General features: G+C 42.5%; 2 protein-coding genes across 2 annotated transcripts; both read left to right on the top strand.

The window, feature by feature from the left end:
• Positions 1-205: 205 nt before the first annotated feature.
• Positions 206-3168, top strand: LOC105048015 (probable inositol oxygenase). The gene is made up of 11 exons (XM_010927196.4): positions 206-384; positions 485-578; positions 827-908; positions 995-1199; positions 1490-1549; positions 1630-1682; positions 1793-1915; positions 2032-2101; positions 2213-2291; positions 2438-2519; positions 2892-3168. The coding sequence occupies exons 1-11, from the start codon at positions 354-356 to the stop codon at positions 2916-2918; spliced, it is 906 nt and encodes a 301-aa protein (XP_010925498.1). The 5' UTR covers positions 206-353; the 3' UTR covers positions 2919-3168.
• Positions 3169-4688: 1520 nt separating this feature from the next.
• Positions 4689-10720, top strand: LOC105048014 (uncharacterized). Its single transcript, XM_073260497.1, is given in 11 exon segments — positions 4689-4731; positions 4734-5059; positions 5517-5579; positions 6543-6621; positions 6788-6862; positions 7118-7196; positions 7356-7401; positions 8172-8278; positions 8433-8502; positions 10028-10110; positions 10445-10720. Coding segments are annotated over 11 exon segments (987 nt in total). The 5' UTR covers positions 4689-4703; the 3' UTR covers positions 10476-10720.
• The last annotated feature ends 7959 nt before the right edge of the window (positions 10721-18679 follow it).

An 18679-nucleotide genomic window follows, 5' to 3' on the forward strand; every position in this document is an offset into this window, starting at 1 on the left:
CGGGACCGCCTCCGGTGCGGGGATCCGATGGGATATCCACGCCATGGCTGACTCATCCCACGATTTCTTTATCCTAATCCCTCCCCCACTTGCGTTAGTGACTCCTCAATTTAGCTCATTCTCTGCTTGTTTCCATTCGTTTACATCCCTCCACCAACACCTTCTATTTATCTGGCTCCTAATCTATACGCAGATAAATATTACTGTAAAATAACCATCTATTCCGCTATAAATATCCTCTTCTCGTGCCCTCCCAAAACACAGGCCAAGACCACCTCTTTGTTGTTGGATCCTTTACCTTTCTTGTTCCGCGTTCTTTTTTTCTGAGTCCTCAAAGGTTCCAGGAGGAGAAGATGACGATTTCCATTGAGCAGCCTCAGATTGGTAGGCTTCATTTTTGATAAATTTGGTTCTTGATAGGTTTTTTATGTATGTAAAGTTAGCATAGTTTGATTCTTTTGGTGTTGATATTTTTTTGGCTCAGAGGTGGAAGTGGAAGACAAGAAGGTTCCCAGGGAGTTGGTGTTGGATGGTGGTTTCATGGTGCCCGAGACCAATTCCTTTGGTCATACTTTTAGGTATATCCTCCTCTATACGTACTTCTGTCCTTTGTTTTTCCCCCTTCTTTATGGACTTTTTGTTGAAGATTTGCATGGCCCACTTCTTGACATGGCTGCGATTATTTGGCTTTATTAGACCGTTTTCAAACTTTTCTTTTTCTTCCTTTTTGATGAAAGAATGTCTTAAAAAATGCACCAACCTGAAAGGGCCAAATTTCTAAAATCCTTTCCAACATATCCAAAATATTGAATAAAAAATAATGCAGGGACTATGATGTCGAATCTGAGAGGAAGAAGGCTGTCGAAGAGTTCTATCGCACGAACCACATTCATCAAACCTACGATTTCGTACGTACCCTGTTCTAATTTGTTCAGCGAAGACCGGTGATTGTGGTTTGGCTGAGAGCTAATGAAAGCGTGATGCTATGATGCAGGTGACGAGGATGAGGGAAGAGTACGGCAAGTTGGATAGGGTGGAGATGAGCATCTGGGAATGCATAGAACTGCTCAATGAGTTCATTGATGACAGTGATCCTGATCTCGATGAGCCCCAGATCGAGCACTTGCTGCAGACTGCGGAAGCAATCAGGAAGGACTATCCTGATGAGGATTGGCTGCACTTAACTGGCTTAATTCATGGTATGATCACAGAAATATAGCCAAAGCACATAATGAAATTTAAAAACCCAGTTGAACTTTTATCCAAAGCAGTTCTTGGTAGCCCAGTTAGCTTCTCTAATTTAGATATAGTTGATGGTTTGGTTAGTTCCATCCATTCACCATATCATTATACTGTTTGGTAGACAATTTCCGAATGTCCTCCTGAAATCAGAGGATGAATGGATGGCTTTGATTTATTCATTGCACTTTGGCTTCTGAACTTTGTTACGGGAATTGCATCTGATAATGCTTCTCTTGCCGGATTTCAGATCTTGGAAAAGTTCTTCTCCATCAAAACTTTGGACAACTTCCCCAGTGGGCTGTTGTGGGTGAGCATCACCTTTCTGTCTCCCTTCTGTTTCTCAATTGTATGCTTTCTCGCTTCTGATTGCTAAGATGCGTCTTTTAGGTGACACGTTCCCTGTGGGGTGCGCTTTTGATGAATGTAATGTTCACCACAAGGTATATATATCATTCATGTTAAACTGATTGCACCACGATTCTAAGATGTGATTTGAAGAAATTATCTAGCTTATGTCATTCTAAAAGTTTACCATTATTAATCATAACAGTATTTCAAAGAAAACCCTGACCACAGCAATCCTAAATACAACACCAAACTGGGAGCTTATTCTGAAGGTTGCGGACTTGACAACGTATTGATGTCTTGGGGACATGATGACTATATGTACTTGGTATATATGTCTTCTTTTTTTGTAGTATCTCATATTTCTTTGTGAATATCATTATTGTATGATTCAAAATTATATGTTTATCGGTAGATGTTAGTTTAATTCTTTTTTAATCTCAGGTGGCCAAAGAGAATAAGACCACTTTGCCTTCAGCTGCCTTGTTCATCATCCGCTACCATTCCTTCTATCGTGAGTTCGTGAACTAATGACTTCTTTTCATCAAATTTTCTCTTATCATACTTGGAGTATGTCTCTCCTACTATTTGAACTCAAAATGCCAATGCTTCATGTTTGTTTCAGCATTGCACAAGCATGGAGCCTATCAATACCTCATGAATGATGAGGACAAAGAAAATCTGAAATGGCTGCATATTTTTAAGTAAGATCTCCTATGACCCATCTTTTTCAAAAAAAAAAAATCTATCGCTAGAATGATGCTGTATTAAGTTTCAGATACGAACCATGTCGGTGAAAATTCAGATACGAGCAGAGTACTAACAACTTGTTCTTTCCAACTATGTGCAGCAAATATGACCTTTACAGCAAGAGTAAAGTTAGAATAGATGTAGAGAAAGTGAAGCCATACTACTTATCACTTATCGAAAAGGTTAGCATCTCCATCCTAAACTCCCTCGACCTCGGCTGAGGCCTTTTTTTCTTTTCTTTTGAGGGAAATGGTGGTAATACCACCTCAAATTTCATTTATCAATGAAATTAGACACAAATAATAGGTAAGAAGGAAAGAATGACAGAAGGGGAGAGGATTTGTAGGTCTCATGGAGAGTTGAGCACCTCCATGTTCATCTACATAGCCACTCCAAGACAGTCAAAAATAAAAGATTCATCAACCAAGATGAAAATTCAGAGTAGAAGCCTTAGCTGAGGTTTTTATTTCTTTTTTTTCCTCATAAAAAGGCAGATGTTTTCTTTCAAGTCCTATTTTCTCTCCTCTAATAAAGCGATTGAATGTTTGTTGCAGTACTTCCCTGTGAAGTTGAGATGGTGAGATACTTGGATGATGATTTATTCCAGTGGCGTTCTCTTGAGCAAAGGATTCATTACATGGTCCATCTTCAAGCAGCTGATGCTAGAAGTAGCCGTGTTGACTATTGAATCTAATATTGTATTTATTTTATCTATATTTGTAAAGTTTTCTTGTTCAATAATGCAAGCATTTGTGCCTTCCAAAATGAATTGATGTAAGCCATTTATGTTATATAATAAAAAGTGTTTATCATTGAGTTCCCCTCATGCCAGATTGGTTCACTAAATCCACATTTTTTTGATTGCATCGAGTGAAAAATAATGGAAGATTTTACATCATGCTCAGATCATCATTGGTTTCAACCCAAGGAACCAAATTTAACCAAGGCACAAGTAAAAACGTATTATCATAGCGGAGCACATATGAAACATGTTGAGCTCAAGAATTAAGGATATGAAAAGTAGCATCGAAAAAGGCAGCTGAGTGTTGAAATAATATTAGAATTCTGGTTCTAGGAGTATTGAAGGAGATCATTTGAAGTCAGGTTCAAAGCATCATTCAAGATTCTGCAACTCTATCAATCAGCTTCAACCACGGAGAAGTTTGTTGGCATCATAACATTAGATGCTAATGTCTGTGGAGCTTGAAGATTAGGAGAACTCAACCAGCATTAATGATGGATGATGGCATTTCTTTTTTTCTTGAGGCCAACAATAATGATATATTTGTGACAGCTTGACAGCCACAATCTCCTTTGATCCAATTACAAAGTCAGAGAAGATCTTTCTTGCAAGAAACCCCCAAAAAGCATACTCTAATCTATTGATTTCACTTTCAAGTTAACTTCCAAGGAAGCATTCACTACCAGCTAAAACCATGAAACTTTCAACAGCTCCTTCCCAGACATCCAAGTTCATACTAAACCTATGGGAGTTTGAATAAATAGATCAAGAAGTTTATTTCAGGTATAAACCATTATGGGAGTCCATTCAAATGGGACAAACTTGTTTTGCTTCATCAATGAGTAGTGTCGAGCACAAATTTATTTGATATAGTAAAATTGCACAATGTAGTTCTGCTAGCAGAGAGCGAGCTTCTTTATCCTTCTTACATAGAATAGTCATTAGCCTGAAATGCAAACTATATAGCTAGGTTGGCCAAAGAAGGGATTAGATTCATGCTAGAGGAATGAATTATAGCTAGGAGACAGATGTCAGGCATCATGGCTATCACAGAGATGAAGGCACATATATTACCTTACTAGTCACTCCTGCTTTAAGGTTTGCCTACGAGTCTTCAAGGTTTTCTTTTTTCCCTTCAAATCCTCCAGTTTGGCTGTATTCGGTTGTATCTCAAAGGAAAGATCAGTAATTTTATCGTGAGGACAAAAAACTCTTTTTATAACATGTCAAGAATGTAGTAATTAATGACTTATGGGAAATATGTTGGGTTAAAAAAGGACCAAGGCGCAAGGCCCCAATATTGCATGAAAATAAACAATACTAATCAGATGAAGGACCTATGCATAGTTTTTCATCATAATTCAAAGTGAAGTCGGTAAGAGGTGCCGTCTTTATAGGAAGCTCCCAACCTTGAATTTAAGATTGAATTAAGGACTCTTGAATAATTTTCAACATAAAGTGAAGTTCCCGCGGTCCGCCGACTCCAGGTCTTGGTGAATTTTTTAGTCCTACAAGGGACGCGTAGGTAATATTTTCTCCACAAATTCCACTATAAACTCAAACGGGTCGGAAGGGAGGGGCCCGTGCGTTCTTCGTCGGGAAAGGAAGCGGCCACAGGAAGTCCATGATCCACCCGGCGGCCCAGCCCTACCCGCGCGGCCCTACTACGACACCAAGCCCTCCCTCCCGCCGCCCCAGCCAAATCCCTTCTCCCCCTCGCCGGCGGCCGCTGTCATGCACCCACCTCCGGCCCCCATCGTCATCGAGTCCTCCGCCTTCCCACAGCCCTACTACCTCCACCCCCCTGCCCCGCCTGCGGCTGTGCCCGTGATCCACCCCAACGCCGAGCAGCAGAAGATCAATACTCTCTTCGTCTCCGGGCTCCCCGACGACGTCAAGCCTCGAGAGATCCACAACCTCTTCCGCCGCCGCCACGGCTTCGATTCTTGCCAGCTCAAGTACACCGGCCGCGGTGACCAGGTTGCCTCTCTTCCTGTTAGGGTTCTTGTTTTGGTGTTTCTAGGGTTTTTGATTTCTAGATCTTAATTTTCTTTGCCTGCTATTAGTTGGACGTTAATATAGGGTTAGGGATAAATCGCTCTGAATGGTTTATCAGTTCTGAATGGTTTGTCAGTTGAATGGAGACTGATGATTTGATTCTTTCATGGAGTTGATGTTGATGGGAATTATTATGCTTGAACTTTTGTTGGATTCTTGATCTTGTGTTTCTTAGCTGTCCATTTTATTTTAGGTTCGGACTAGATCCATTTGATAGCTGGTTGGCTGTCGGTGGTCGGGACTGCTTTGCGTTTTTGGTTTTTGGGGATTGATGAACAGTCGCTTGATGTTGTTGATAAAGGAAGCAGAGGAAACATTATGCATGTGTTTATGTTATCATATGATCTTTTACCATTTTTTGATCGTTTCTTCGTTGCAGGTTGTCGCCTTTGCCACATTTTTTAATCATCAATCAGCAATGGCAGCAATGAACGCATTAAACGTGAGACACAGCACCATGATGATGTTTGCTTTCTGGCATCTACGATTTATAGTTCTTTTGTAATTTTCTTTGTTATATATGTTCATTTTATTTAGATTGATGCATCTGTTTTGTGATGTTGCTAGCATCGGCAGTGAAGATTTTGTTAATCATGTTGTCTCATTATAATTATCACAATATGAGTAACATGTGAATTGTTTGGCACAATTAATTTTGAAAAATATCAATTTGTTTGGTTGTGTTTATCATAAATAGCATGCCATAATTATCAGTTTTGCAAAAAGGAAGCTGGCTATTTTTAATTGTTAATAGATTTTAGCCCTAACTGCTGTTTTATGAAGTTTTGTTCTATAAATATCATGTGATTTGTCGTTATAATTGGTACTATAAATGCATGACATGGTGTAGAGAAAAGTCTTATTTTCTGTTTTATTTGATTTATATAGCATGTATCTAGGAGAGTGCCAACTAGTGCAGTTGGTGAAGCTGTTGGGATTGGGTGACCTGGGCTGTGTTTTTTCCTGGCCTAGTTCTCAAAAGAAACATTGCATGTACTCAGTACAAAAGTAAAATTATAAAGAAACTGAGCTTTGATGACAGGGATTCTGGGTGGTTGAACTGCATTTCTTATTTTGAGCTAAAATTCTATTTGTTTGTTACTCTCACTGAAGTTTCTCAGAACATGTGCCCTCTAGCATTTAGTTTGTATACTGTACATCTTCCTCTTCCATTATACTGCTGTTGCATAATCAATTATATCGAAGCAATATCATGTTCTTTGTGTCGGTGTATGCTTGCTACTACTACCAAACTAAAGGCATTTACTGAAAAGTTGTTCATCACAATGTTTAAAAATATATAATTGTGATCTCTTCAATCCTGTGAATAAACTTTAAGTTGACCTTCTACATAACTGCTCCTTCCTAGTTCCAAATGTTGATTCTTTCTGTTATTCCCAATCAGGGAGTGGTTTTTGATCCTGAGACGGGAGCTACTCTGCATATAGAGCTGGCCAGATCAAATTCTCGGAAGCGTCCACGAGGTATGGTAGCATTTTTTTATTCATAATGGTTGAACTTGAAATTTAATTTTTTTTTCTAGTTTTTGATTTCTATAATATATGCATACCTCTTTATTCAGCTAGATAGCCTTTGGAAAATACTATATTATAAGTGTGTGTCAGATAATGTGTTCTTTTGTTTATGCAGGGGGTGGAGCCTATGCAGTAATTGATAAACGAGTTAAAATAACAGATGATGACCAAGATTTATGGAGTAATGATGGTAATAAAGCATCCAGCATAAGGCATCATGCGGAAGATAATTACTTTGATTTCATAATGGTTATATTTGATTTTTCTGGGGCAAACTCTCTTTCATATGAATAATTCTGTTCTTCTCCTGCTTATGATTGTTAACTTGGTTCGTTTCCATTAGGCTGCACTCACATGACTTTAGGATTTTACTAAAGAGGCACCATCACCAGCATTTGCTTCCACAGCTCACCTGCACATTTTCTTGGTACATTTGCACATTCAGGTGACGGTGGATCTGATGAACCATTGGGCACAGAAAATGATAATTCCAGCAACAAGGGTGCTTTAGCTGCTGCACAGAGGTTCAAATGCACTTCATCATGCACAGAATTATTTAATTAGAATGCCATGACTTGACATCCTGGTTTTCTAATAATATCATGTTAAATATCAGAAGCTTTTGTTGTAGATGTTCATTTTCTCTTATTAGTTCAATTTCATATGCGTCTTGTTGTAATCAGTGGTGGGGTCGCGGATAAGCTAGAGAATGATCAAGCTGCTTCAAATGTAAGTTGTGGTCAAGTAATTTTTAATCTTGCTCTAGCGACCTTGTACACTGGAGCCACCATGAATTTTGCAGGATAAACATAATTCGTTATTCATCAGTGATCATCCTTTCAAATTTCATTCAGAGTGTGAATCTGAAAGTTAATAATGAGAGGATAAGGCCTTTAGTTGAAGTTTACTGGGTTTGATTCCTAGTAGACTGTTGAACTATCCAGTCCTTAAGAGTTAAGAGTGTGTCTTTCAGTAATTTTTGTGCTAATAACCATTCATCTTTGCATTATATATTTCTATTTTGTTTTTCTGTCCTCTCTATCTCTCTTTTTTTAAAGACTTTATTCCGATATTGAGCTTAGGAAGGGATGCACTAATTTTTTGATTGCTTTACAAGTAGTGTCTTAGAATAGATTTATGAATGCTATTTTTAACTAGAACAAGTGCTAACAAATTGTCATGGTAATTATAATTTTTATATTGAGCTTTATCAAATTTTATGACCTTTAAGATTGATTGTTTAATTAATTAAGTTAGTGTGAGTTCTTCTTGAGTCAAACCAACTTAGGTGCTGTTTGGTATCAGTTCCATTTCTGAATTTCTGATTTTAAACACTGAAAATTGGAGTATGAAGCTAAAAATGCATTTGGTATGTTCCTTTCAGTATAAAAGTGTGGAAGTAATTTTCTGCATTGTTCTGGCCATCCTATCAATGCTTCTTTCCTGTCACTTGATAATATGTACATATCTAGATATTTATGTATCCCACTCTGTTACAGGAGCCAGAAAAGCCAACATCAGGGGACATTCCACCTTGTTCTACATTATTTATTGCAAATTTGGGTCCTACTTGCACTGAAGAAGAACTAAAGCAAGTTCTGTCTGAGTAAGATTGGCATTTTGCTCTTGACCTTGATAAATACTGACCAAAGTTTTGGTTCCCCGATTGTGACTTACTTGCTTCATTAGTTTGCTTTGTTGGTAAAATCTTTGTCGGGCATTTGGGTTGGAATTTAACAAATTTTTGTTATTGTCTCCAGATACCCTGGCTTTCATACAATTAAAATGCGAGGGAGAGGTGGAATGCCCGTTGCTTTTGCTGATTTTGCGGTATGTGCTGTTCATGCTAAGACACACTGATTTTGTCAGAATGAGCTATGTCTTGCGGTTTACATATCTACAAGCTTTTCTTTTAAAATTTGGGACAGCTAAAGATTAAGTTTAAGGCTAAAATGAGACACTGGTTTGCAAGTGGACTGTATTGCAGTTACACTGTAGAGAAGCAAATACACATGGTAGGTAGATAATTGGCAAAATTTGGATGGTTAAAATTACTTATGTGAGTACTTCACAATTCACATAAATGAAAAATCCTTCTATTTGAGTCAGAACTCCTCTTAACACAGAACTATACAAATTGTGACAAAATTATGCAAGTTACCTGTTTACACTTATGAGGAAATAAAAGGAAGTGTCGGATAATGACACTAAAAGTTCAAATAAAGACTATGCAACCTGGAGTCTATACGACTATTGGCATTAAGAATGATTAAAATAAAGTTCTCTGGTGCGATGGTTTATTTCATAGAGATGTAAACGTCGTAATTCTGTGTACTTTAGGGCCTCATATTTAGGACCTTTCTTGTTTCTGCTCTTTGGATAAGCTTCACTATTATGTAATTGATGACATCAAAGGCTTTGGGAAACATAGGTTATCTGGGTCTCAGTCCATCCGTAGCAGTTGACTACATCAACTTACAAATGACATCACTTGATTGCAATCCTGTTTTCTCCTCATGTTGCCATATATTCCTTTTCCTAGTCTGTTGCACTTTGTGATATTTCCTTCCACGTGAGCAACTGCTGTGCATGTGTGATTCTAGCTGATCTTTTGATCAGCTGCCAGTCCATATATCCTTTAATGATATCTTGATTAGTTTTTGGGTAAGCATGGAAACTTGCCTGCAGTTTTTGATACTTAGTAATCTTGTCCTCATGTAGCTTATATTTGGATTGCTCCTCCAAAGCCTTACATGGACCTCGTATGCAGCATATTACTTTTTATCATGGAAAATGTTCCTTCATGCTATTATTTTTTTCTGAAAAATCATGAAATTTTGAATGCATTTTTCTTGTCATATTTCATGTACTTGGATATGCTTGTTTTCGTGGTGGTTAGCTTCTTCATTGTTTAGAGACAACTTTCAGACTTTACTTTAGACAACCAACCATATAGTGATCCAATGTTCCGTATGCCTAGATCAATAGAGAATGATATCATGTAAATTTGACCACGTTCCTATGAATAATTATTCTATTCACCAGCATAATGCTTTTCTGCTGGATAGCTAATAACCCTCCATTATTTGGTGTTCAGTAATGCAAAAAGACCTGTTAAATGTCAAATAACTTTCATGAAGTCTATCACCTTTGAGTATAATAATATTATTATTGCTTTGCAAGACAAAATCATACCATGGCATAGAAAGTCAAATATGATGTATAAATTATTTGCAGCTTTGGGCCCTTGAGAAACTGATATTGTAATATTTTCTACTCTTGCTGCTTGCTACTTGTGTCAGAATTTCCACTTCATGAAACTCTTTTGACTGCGGGGGATCCTGTGCATGTGCAGGATGTGGAATCCTCAACTGCAGCCATGAATACTCTTCAAGACTCTTTGCTGGCGTCTTCTGATCGTGGTGGCATGCATGTGGAGTATCCTACCATAAATGCAAAACAAACACTCTTGTTTCATTGATCAAAAGTATAAAAAAAAAAAAAAAACCATAATGGCCTTTAGACTTGCTGATCCCCTTTATTTGCATAGGCTGGAATAAATATTCATTGTGATCCACGTGGTTGCATGAGCCAGCTGAGCCTGCCTCAGTCATCCACCAGTTCTGAGCGAACCCATTGGATGACATCTTCATGAACATTGGCTTTCAAGAGCTTACTTATTTCCTGATCAGTTGAATAATTTTGCATGTTAAAGCTCATTTTTTCAATTTTTTTATTTGTCAAACATTTTTCTTAACTCCACTTTTATCAGATACGCGAGGTCCAAAATGAGGAAAAGCTAGCTTTACAAAAGGGCCATGCTGCAAAGCCTGCATTCTCAAATTTGGACATTAAGAGTTCAGATCAAGTGATCCTTAAAATGTAGATGTGGATATATGCTATGCTTGACATTGGCTTGCTACAGTGAGAGATCATCCTGTCTGATTTTGGCTATCTTTTGTAACCATTCAATATTTTGCTAACCTTCTTTGTGTAAATTAAGCAGTTCATGATTATTATTCAAGGGTTGTTAGGGTTTATCATTCAAGGGTGATTGTATGCTAGTATGATACCATTTTTTTTTTAAAGTACGATACCAGCTTTTGAACGTCTTCCCACGCACTCTTCCAAATTTATTATTTTATAGATTATATTAAAGTCGTGGAAGTAGGAATTGGTAAGTGGCAGATATTGCCGTTAAAAAGTCTCATTCTAAAGGTTTGGTTGGTTTATCACATTTTAATGCTATTTCAAGCAGTGGCAGGCTGTCGTCATCTCAATTATCCAGTTGCACCCTCTGATGAGTATATGTTGGATGCACAGGTCCATTGACTGCATCTGCATGGCCCAGCTTATCTACTGCCTGGCAGCCACCTGGGCAAAAATCAGTGCCCCGCTGGGGGCTGCGCACGACGTTTGGTGAAATGCGGGTTATGTTCGCTATCTGATCATGATCAGGATGAAGCTGCGCGAACTTACCATCCAGGCTTCAATTTTAGTTGGTATTGCCCTTCTTGTCAGGGCTCTTTTCATCTTTGATGTGCCAAGAGAAATGTAAACTTTGGTTTTATTTCCCAACAGAGCTTTTTGTCTTTTCCAGAAGTGCTTTCGCTCCTAATTGCTACTTAATTTACTAGTTATGTCAATGCCGCGGATGTGAGAAAGCGTAGGTTTACCAAATAGAAAGGAGGGGGAGAAAGATGACCAGCAGAACTGAGTGGTGGCCTGTAAATATCAAGTAGGTTGGATTTAATAGAACATTTTACTTTTGTATCTTGTGGAAAAGTATCAGAGTTGGATGTGCATTATGAATAGCATCTAGTTATTAATTGGAATTCTAATTTGTATTTCATTTTCTTAAAGAAAAGGAAGTGGTTAACCCATCCATTGTAAGTGGGAGTGGAACCTAGGTCACCTATTACACCTATATTAAAGATGTCATTAATATGAATTTTTATTATCACTGGAGTTTGTTTTATCGGACTGACTTGGTATTGGTGATGCATTGTTCTAGGGATCAACAGATTCCATCAATACAAAGTTCACTTGTACAATATATGAAATTGATAGTGTCCATTCTTTGCGAATTGAATACCCCACGTGTGGGCCATCAATCATATATGATGGTTCTTAGTGATTCATGCCTACCGACTAGAGGCGGTCCTTATTTATTGTAAGTACTTAATTTCTTCATAATAATGTTTGATGCTCCATATCTCATGCATCATGTAAAGTTAGTATGAATGATACTGATATTAATAATGAGAGTATTTATTTTATATAGAATTCTTCGTAAATCAATACCAATTTTGTCAATATTCATGGCAATAATTCTGTTTGACCATCATTATATTCCATTGCTTACGTTATAATACAAATTTGGCTATTGAAATATTTTTTTATTATAATTTATGCACAACTACATTAAATCTTAAGAACTGTCAAAAGAAAAAAAGAAAAAATTGTACCATGCACGTTGCTTGGGTTACATGCTAATTAGCTACTACAGTATAATGACTTTACCAATTATATTAGTTATTGTTGGGATATACCGGCTGACCCATACGTCGACTTATCTTCAGACCGATCTGATCGACGACCGACGGATAACTCCGACCGACGTCGACTCTACTGACCACACTGATCGATGACTGCCGATAGTAGCTGCCGACAATATCCGACTGAAGGAGTATCGGCTGAACCGACCCATGCTGTTCCCGACCGATTGAGCGGTTGAACCCCTATTACCGACTCACTGTCGGGGGTGGCAGCCGACGTCCGACTTAAGCAAGACACCTGACCAGCCGACGGTGCCTCCGGATCATCACCCGACATCCCACAACCAAATGCCGAGTATGGTCGGTCGGCTTCCTCAAACGTCGTACGACTACTGAGGGCCGTCGTCCTGACAAAGGCATGCGGCATAGCTGCCCTGGGACATTGTCCTGTCGAGGATATGGATTCGTCCTGACAACTCGCGGCGATTTGACAGCCCACGATGACTCTGACAGTCTCTGACGATTTGACAACTCCTCCCATTGTCTACGCCATTAATGACGGCATCATGCCGCGCTCTACTATAAAATGGAGAAGGCAACAGTGCTGAAGGAGGTCCCTTCGAAATCCTGGGGCTTACTCCGCCCTCTCTCACTCTCTTTCTCTCGCTGAGCTCCTTGATTCTTTTTCTACTGTTGCCTAGTCTCCTCTCTGACTTGACTATCGGAGGATCCCCACCGGAGTCACCTCCGGTCAGTGCGGACTTCTTTTGCAGGCGCTCGTTCCCGACGATCAGGCGACGAGGGGATTGGCCGCAACAGGTTTGGCGCGTCAGGTAGAGGCTCGACAGAGGTAAGACAACAAGCTCCACAGAAGCTTGAAGAGACCTCTCGAGATGACGAAAATCAGAGCTCAGCGATCGAGAGCTACCGGATCGGCGAGGTGCTCTTCCCATTGAGAAGAGCCCTCTCCTTCACCCTCCATGGCGGAGTCCAGCTCTCCACACTCCGCGGTAACCACGGAGGCACAGATCGTGGCGATCATGCGAAAAATGACCGTCCTGACGGATGCGGTCAAAAATCTCCAACAGTGATCGACTCAGTTGCCGCGACCGCCGGCGGAACAACCGGTGGCGCATCCAATGCCGTCCAGAAGCAGCCGCCGACGCCTGCATCCACTTCCGTCTCCTCCTCAAGAGCAGCCGTCTCACCACTCCCACTGAGAAGGGGGGAGGTGGCCACAGCGTGACGCCATCGGTCCCGACGACCTTCTCCTTCCCAGCTGGAACGAGCAAGGAAGGAGAAGCGGCTGCGAACACCGTCGCCTCCCTCTCGGATTCGTCGGGAGACTCCACCTCTGGGGTCTCAGCACCGATGGGCCGATGACTATGAACGCAGGTTCAAAGAAATAGACCGTCGGCTTGCCCAGCTGCAGGCGGATGGCCAGAAGTCTTCGAACGACGTCGACTTTCGGACCACCCAACCTCTCTCCCGATTCATCCTCGACGAACCGATCCTTAGTCGGTTCAAGATGCCTCACGTAGAGCCTTACGACGGCTCCACCGATCCAATTGACCATCTGAAGAGCTATAAGGCTCTCATGACAATCCAAGGGGCAACCGATGCCCTCCTTTGCATCGGCTTCCCTGTCACACTCCGCAGAGCTGTCAGGGCTGGTACTCCGGCCTCCGCTCGGAAGCATCCACTCCTTTGGTCAGCTCGAACATGCTTTCGTGGCCCACTTAGCACTAGTCGGAAGCCCCCACAAACCTCGGACAGCCTTTTTTCCCTCAAGCAGGGAGAAAATGAGACGCTCTGATACTTTGTGGCCCGGTTCAACGCGGCCACGCTTGAGGTCCGAGTCTTCAATGAAGACATGGCTATCTCGGCCATGAAGAGGGGACTAAGGGGGTCTCGGCTCACCTATTCCTTGGACAAGACCCTCCCCGGATGTATGCCGAATTGCTGGAGGCGCGTACAAATACATGGCGCGGACGAAGGAGCTTTCGACCGGCACTTGATCGAGGGCACGGGTCAAAAGGAGAAGCGAAAAAAAATGAGCTTCTGCTAACCCAGCGGGCCCCACCGATAGACGGGTCTCGTCCTGACAATGGAGTCTGAGATCGATGCGTCGCAGGTATGACTCCTACACCCCTCTCTCCGCTCCTCATGGCAGATCCTGATAGAGATCGAAGGAGCGGAGAATCTACGATAGCCTCGGCCTCTGAAGGCAAAAGGCCTCGATCGAAGCAGCTCGATAGCCGATCGCCGAACCGACGGCCTCAGCCTCTGAAGGCAAAAGGGCCCCGACCAACACGGCTCGATCGTCGATCGCCGAATCAATGGCTCGATCGTCGATCGCCGAATCAATGACTCGATCGTCGATCGTCGAACCGACGGCTCGATCGTCGATTGCCGAATCAATGGCTCGATCACCGATCGCCGAACCGACGGCCTCAGCCTCTGAAGGCAAAAGGGCCCCGACCAATATGACTCGATCGTCGATCGCCGAATCAATGGCTCGATCACTGATCGTCGAACTGACGGCCTCAGCCTTTGAAGGCAAAAAGGCTCCGACCAACACGGCTCGATTGCCGATCATCGAATCAACGGCTCGATCATCGATCGCCGAACCGACGGCCTCGGCCTCTGAAGGCAAAAGGCCCCGACCAAAATGGCTCAATCACCGATCGTCGAATCAATGGCTCGATCATCGATCATCGAATCGACGGCCTCAGCCTCTGAAGGCAAAAAGGTCCCGACCAACATGGCTCGATCGTCGATCGCCGAATCAACGGCTCGATCACCGATCGCCGAACCGACGGCCTCAACCTCTGAAGGCAAAAAGGCTCCGACCAACATGGCTCGATCGTCGATCGTCGAATCAACAGCTTGATCGTCGATCGTCGAATCAACGGCTCGATCATCGATCGCCGAACCGATGGCCTCGACCTCTGAAGGCAAAAGGCCCCGACCAAAATGGCTCGATCGCCGATCGTCGAATCAACGGCTCGATCATCGATCGCCGAATCGATGGCCTCAGCCTCTGAAGGCAAAAAGGCTCCGACCAACACGGCTCGATCACCGATCGTCGAATCGACGGCTCGATCACCGATCGCCGAACCGACGGCCTTGGCTTCTGAAGGCAAAAGGCCCCAACCAACATGGCTCGATCACCGATCGCCGAACCGACGGCCCCGTCTCTGAAGGCAAAGGGCTTCGACCAACGTGCTGGCTAACTTGCCAACTTAGCTTCGACTAAGAAAGGGCAAAATGCCAAGACAACCGTGACATACCCGCCCGATCAAGATCTGGGCAACGGGTATTTGACTTGCGACATACCGACCCGATCACGATCGGTCGAAGGATATTCGGCTTACCACCATCTATCATACGACTCAACATACTACGGATATTCGACTTGCAACATACCGACCCGATCACGACCGATCGAAGGATATTCGGCTTGCCACCGTCTATCATACGACTCGACATGCTACGGATATTCGACTTGCGACATACCGATCCGGTCACGACCGATCGAAGGATATTCGGCTTGCCACCGTTTATCATACGTCCCGACGTGCACACCCGATCAAGGGCCGGACAACAGATATTCGACTTGCCATCGTTATCCTATCCGAATATGTCGGATGTTACTCGACTATCGAATACGTCGGACGCTACTCGACCATCAGACTCTGTGGAATGATCGTGTCGACGAGCAACGTTCGGAGGTTGGCCGACCTCAACCCGACGTGCATGCTGACCTGCAGTCGGGACGACCGACATCGGATCATTCGTTGATGCGATCGCCAGAGTCGGGCAAGACGTGACGGAAAACCACTCCTTTCGTCGAAGCCGTCGCCCACGTGTTCAAGCGAGCCAACACGACATCGGACTCAGGAGTGGGGGGGCAACTGTTGGGATATACCGACTGACCCCCATATGCCACTTATCCTCGGACCGGTCTGACCGATGACCGACGGATAACTCCGATGACGTTCGACTCTACCTACCGCACTGATCGACGACTGTCGATAGTAGCTGCCGACAATATCTGACTGAAGGAGTATCGGCTGAACTGACCCATGCTGTTCCGATCGATCGAGTGGCCGAACCCCTATTACCGACTCACTATCGGGGGTGGCAGCCGACGTCCGACTTAAGCAAGACACTGACTAGCCGACGGTGCCTCCGGTCATCACCCGATATCCCACAACCAAATACCGACGTATGATCGGTCGGCTTCCTCAAACATCGTACGACTACTGAGGGCCACCGTCCTGACAAAGGTATGCGGCATAGCTGCCCTGAACATTGTCCTGCCGAGGATATGGGTTCGTCCTGACAACTCGCGGTGATTTGACAGCCCACGACAACTCTGACAACCTCCGATGATTTGACAACTCCTCCCATTGTATGCGCCATTAATGACGGCATCATGCCGCGCTCTACTATAAAATGGGGAAGGCAACAGTGCTGAAGGAGGTACCTTCGAAACCCTGGGGCTTACTCCATCCTTCTCACTCTCTTTCTCTCGCTGAGCTCCCTGATTCTTTTTCTACTGTTGCCTAGTCTCCTCTCTGACTTGACCGTCGGAGGGTCCCTGCCGGAGTCACCTTCGGTCAGTGTGGACTTTTTTTGCAGGCGCTCGTTCCCGACGATTAAACGATGAGGGATTGGCCGCAATATTTATCATTGGCTCATGCTTTACATTAAGTCAGACATCTAAATTGGAAAAGTAAAAGCTATGATAGAAGGCTTTAATTTAGAATAAGGCTACGGATTGCTTAACTCTAATAGTTTCCATTATATATACTAAATAGATACGAGTACATAAAAATAATTATGTCTTTTCACTTTTTTTCTTTGTCTATTGAGATCATGCAGATGCTATGCATTTTGATACGTGATATTGCAAACTAGAATCCGTGGAGACTTGTAGTTAGTATTTGTCTTATTTGAACTCTTGGATGTTCTGGTTATGCAAATCTTTGGCAATTCGATCTAAGATACAGCCATTTTTATCCTTGTAGACCTATGGGCAATGTTTGTCCCATTGGATATTCCACCAATTTGTATTCCAAATCACGTTTATTTTCTCCATCTGTTTTCACAAGCATCATTCGGGGATAACTTTTTGTTGGACTAATGTAGACTACCTAATGCACACTGAAATTCGGAGCCTCTTACGAAATCTCTGTATGGGCTGATATATACTTTATTATGGCAAAATCAATGCCGAGTATGAAGTTTCATTTGAAGTAACACAGGGTATAGATGAGTTCAAAGTCATTCTTTTGATCACCACCACTTCCAGAGGAAACTGATTCAATTCTTTCTAATTCTTTCTAGCCTTAACTCCTAAATCAGGTACGTTCGCTATGGTTCCCTACAAGTTAGACTACTAGGGATCGTCCCGCCCGTAAAACACACCTCTCCGTACCTTGAAGGATAGAGGGAGACATAAATGGACAATGATTACCTGGCATTAATTAATCTTGAAATTTAGCGGTACAAGGCATTGATTGCAAAATGAAATGGAATGCATGTGTCATATGGTAGAATGATTATTACTAAGTATTAATCAGAGTTCAAATTTAGTGGCACCGTTTGCCATTTAACCCCATCAGTCCCACGAATTTTAGCAAGCTTCTTCATGCATCCTAAATTATCCTTCCACTCCTGTTCTCAGCTGAGGATGGTAACATGATTCTTTTTCCTTTATTAAATATGGAATGGTAGAGTAGTTCTTGAGAAAACATCCTTTTGAAATATCTATTTCAGGCACACGAATTTCTTTGTGATGAGCATTAATTTTTCAAGTTGCACCTATCCCTTTTAATCATTTGGTCCGGTGGTTAAGAAAACTTTACTTGTGCTGCATAGCATTATTAGTCTTCTGGATAATATTTCATCTGAAGTAAACAACTAGATATCTTTTGTTAATTAATATGCGGGTAATAGAGACCAAGCCTCGAACTATTTAATACTTCAAACGAAGAAAATGGCGGACATCGAATGGCTTCTACGTGCTATTTACTCGTTTTGCGCTCTTCTCAACCCCAAGACGGCATCTCTCCCGCACAAAATTCCAAAAATTAGTGGCCCTGTGTCTGTTATCGTCTTGCCTTGGAGATGGCGTCACCACGCCAACCGCCCCCAAGAAGCATTTCATCGTGGACAACAATACCTTTTTTTTTTTTTTTAATATCCTATCTCACTGCAATCCCTGGCATCTGATTCTCATCGGACGGTTGATTTCTCTGGGAACCGGTTTGGCCCACTGCCCCAAGTCTCTGCTGCCCAACTGCCACTTTTCCGGTTGTATGTCGCCGAGCGCGACGTCGTCCAACCGTCCGATCTCAACGTCACCAAATTGGGATCGTCCGATCTCCCCACAACCCCACCGCCAGGCCTCCCTTCCGTCTCGTCTGGTCTCCCTTCCGTCAAACGGCGTCCGACGCCGTCCGTAAACCAGTCGGGCATAACTGCAAAATCCGGCTGCA

This window comes from Elaeis guineensis, chromosome 7, assembly GCF_000442705.2.
Source record: "Elaeis guineensis isolate ETL-2024a chromosome 7, EG11, whole genome shotgun sequence".
In the NCBI taxonomy this organism is placed as follows: Eukaryota; Viridiplantae; Streptophyta; class Magnoliopsida; order Arecales; family Arecaceae; genus Elaeis; species Elaeis guineensis.

What these genes read in the sequence shown, in the direction of transcription:
- LOC105048015 (XM_010927196.4), top strand. Translation starts at nt 354, where the DNA reads ATGACGATTTCCATTGAGCAGCCTCAGATTG. An exon ending in TCCTTTGGTCATACTTTTAG is followed by an intron (nt 579 to 826) that starts GTATATCCTCCT and finishes AAAATAATGCAG; the next exon opens with GGACTATGATGTCGAATCTG. An exon ending in AAATGGCTGCATATTTTTAA is followed by an intron (nt 2,292 to 2,437) that starts GTAAGATCTCCT and finishes AACTATGTGCAG; the next exon opens with CAAATATGACCTTTACAGCA.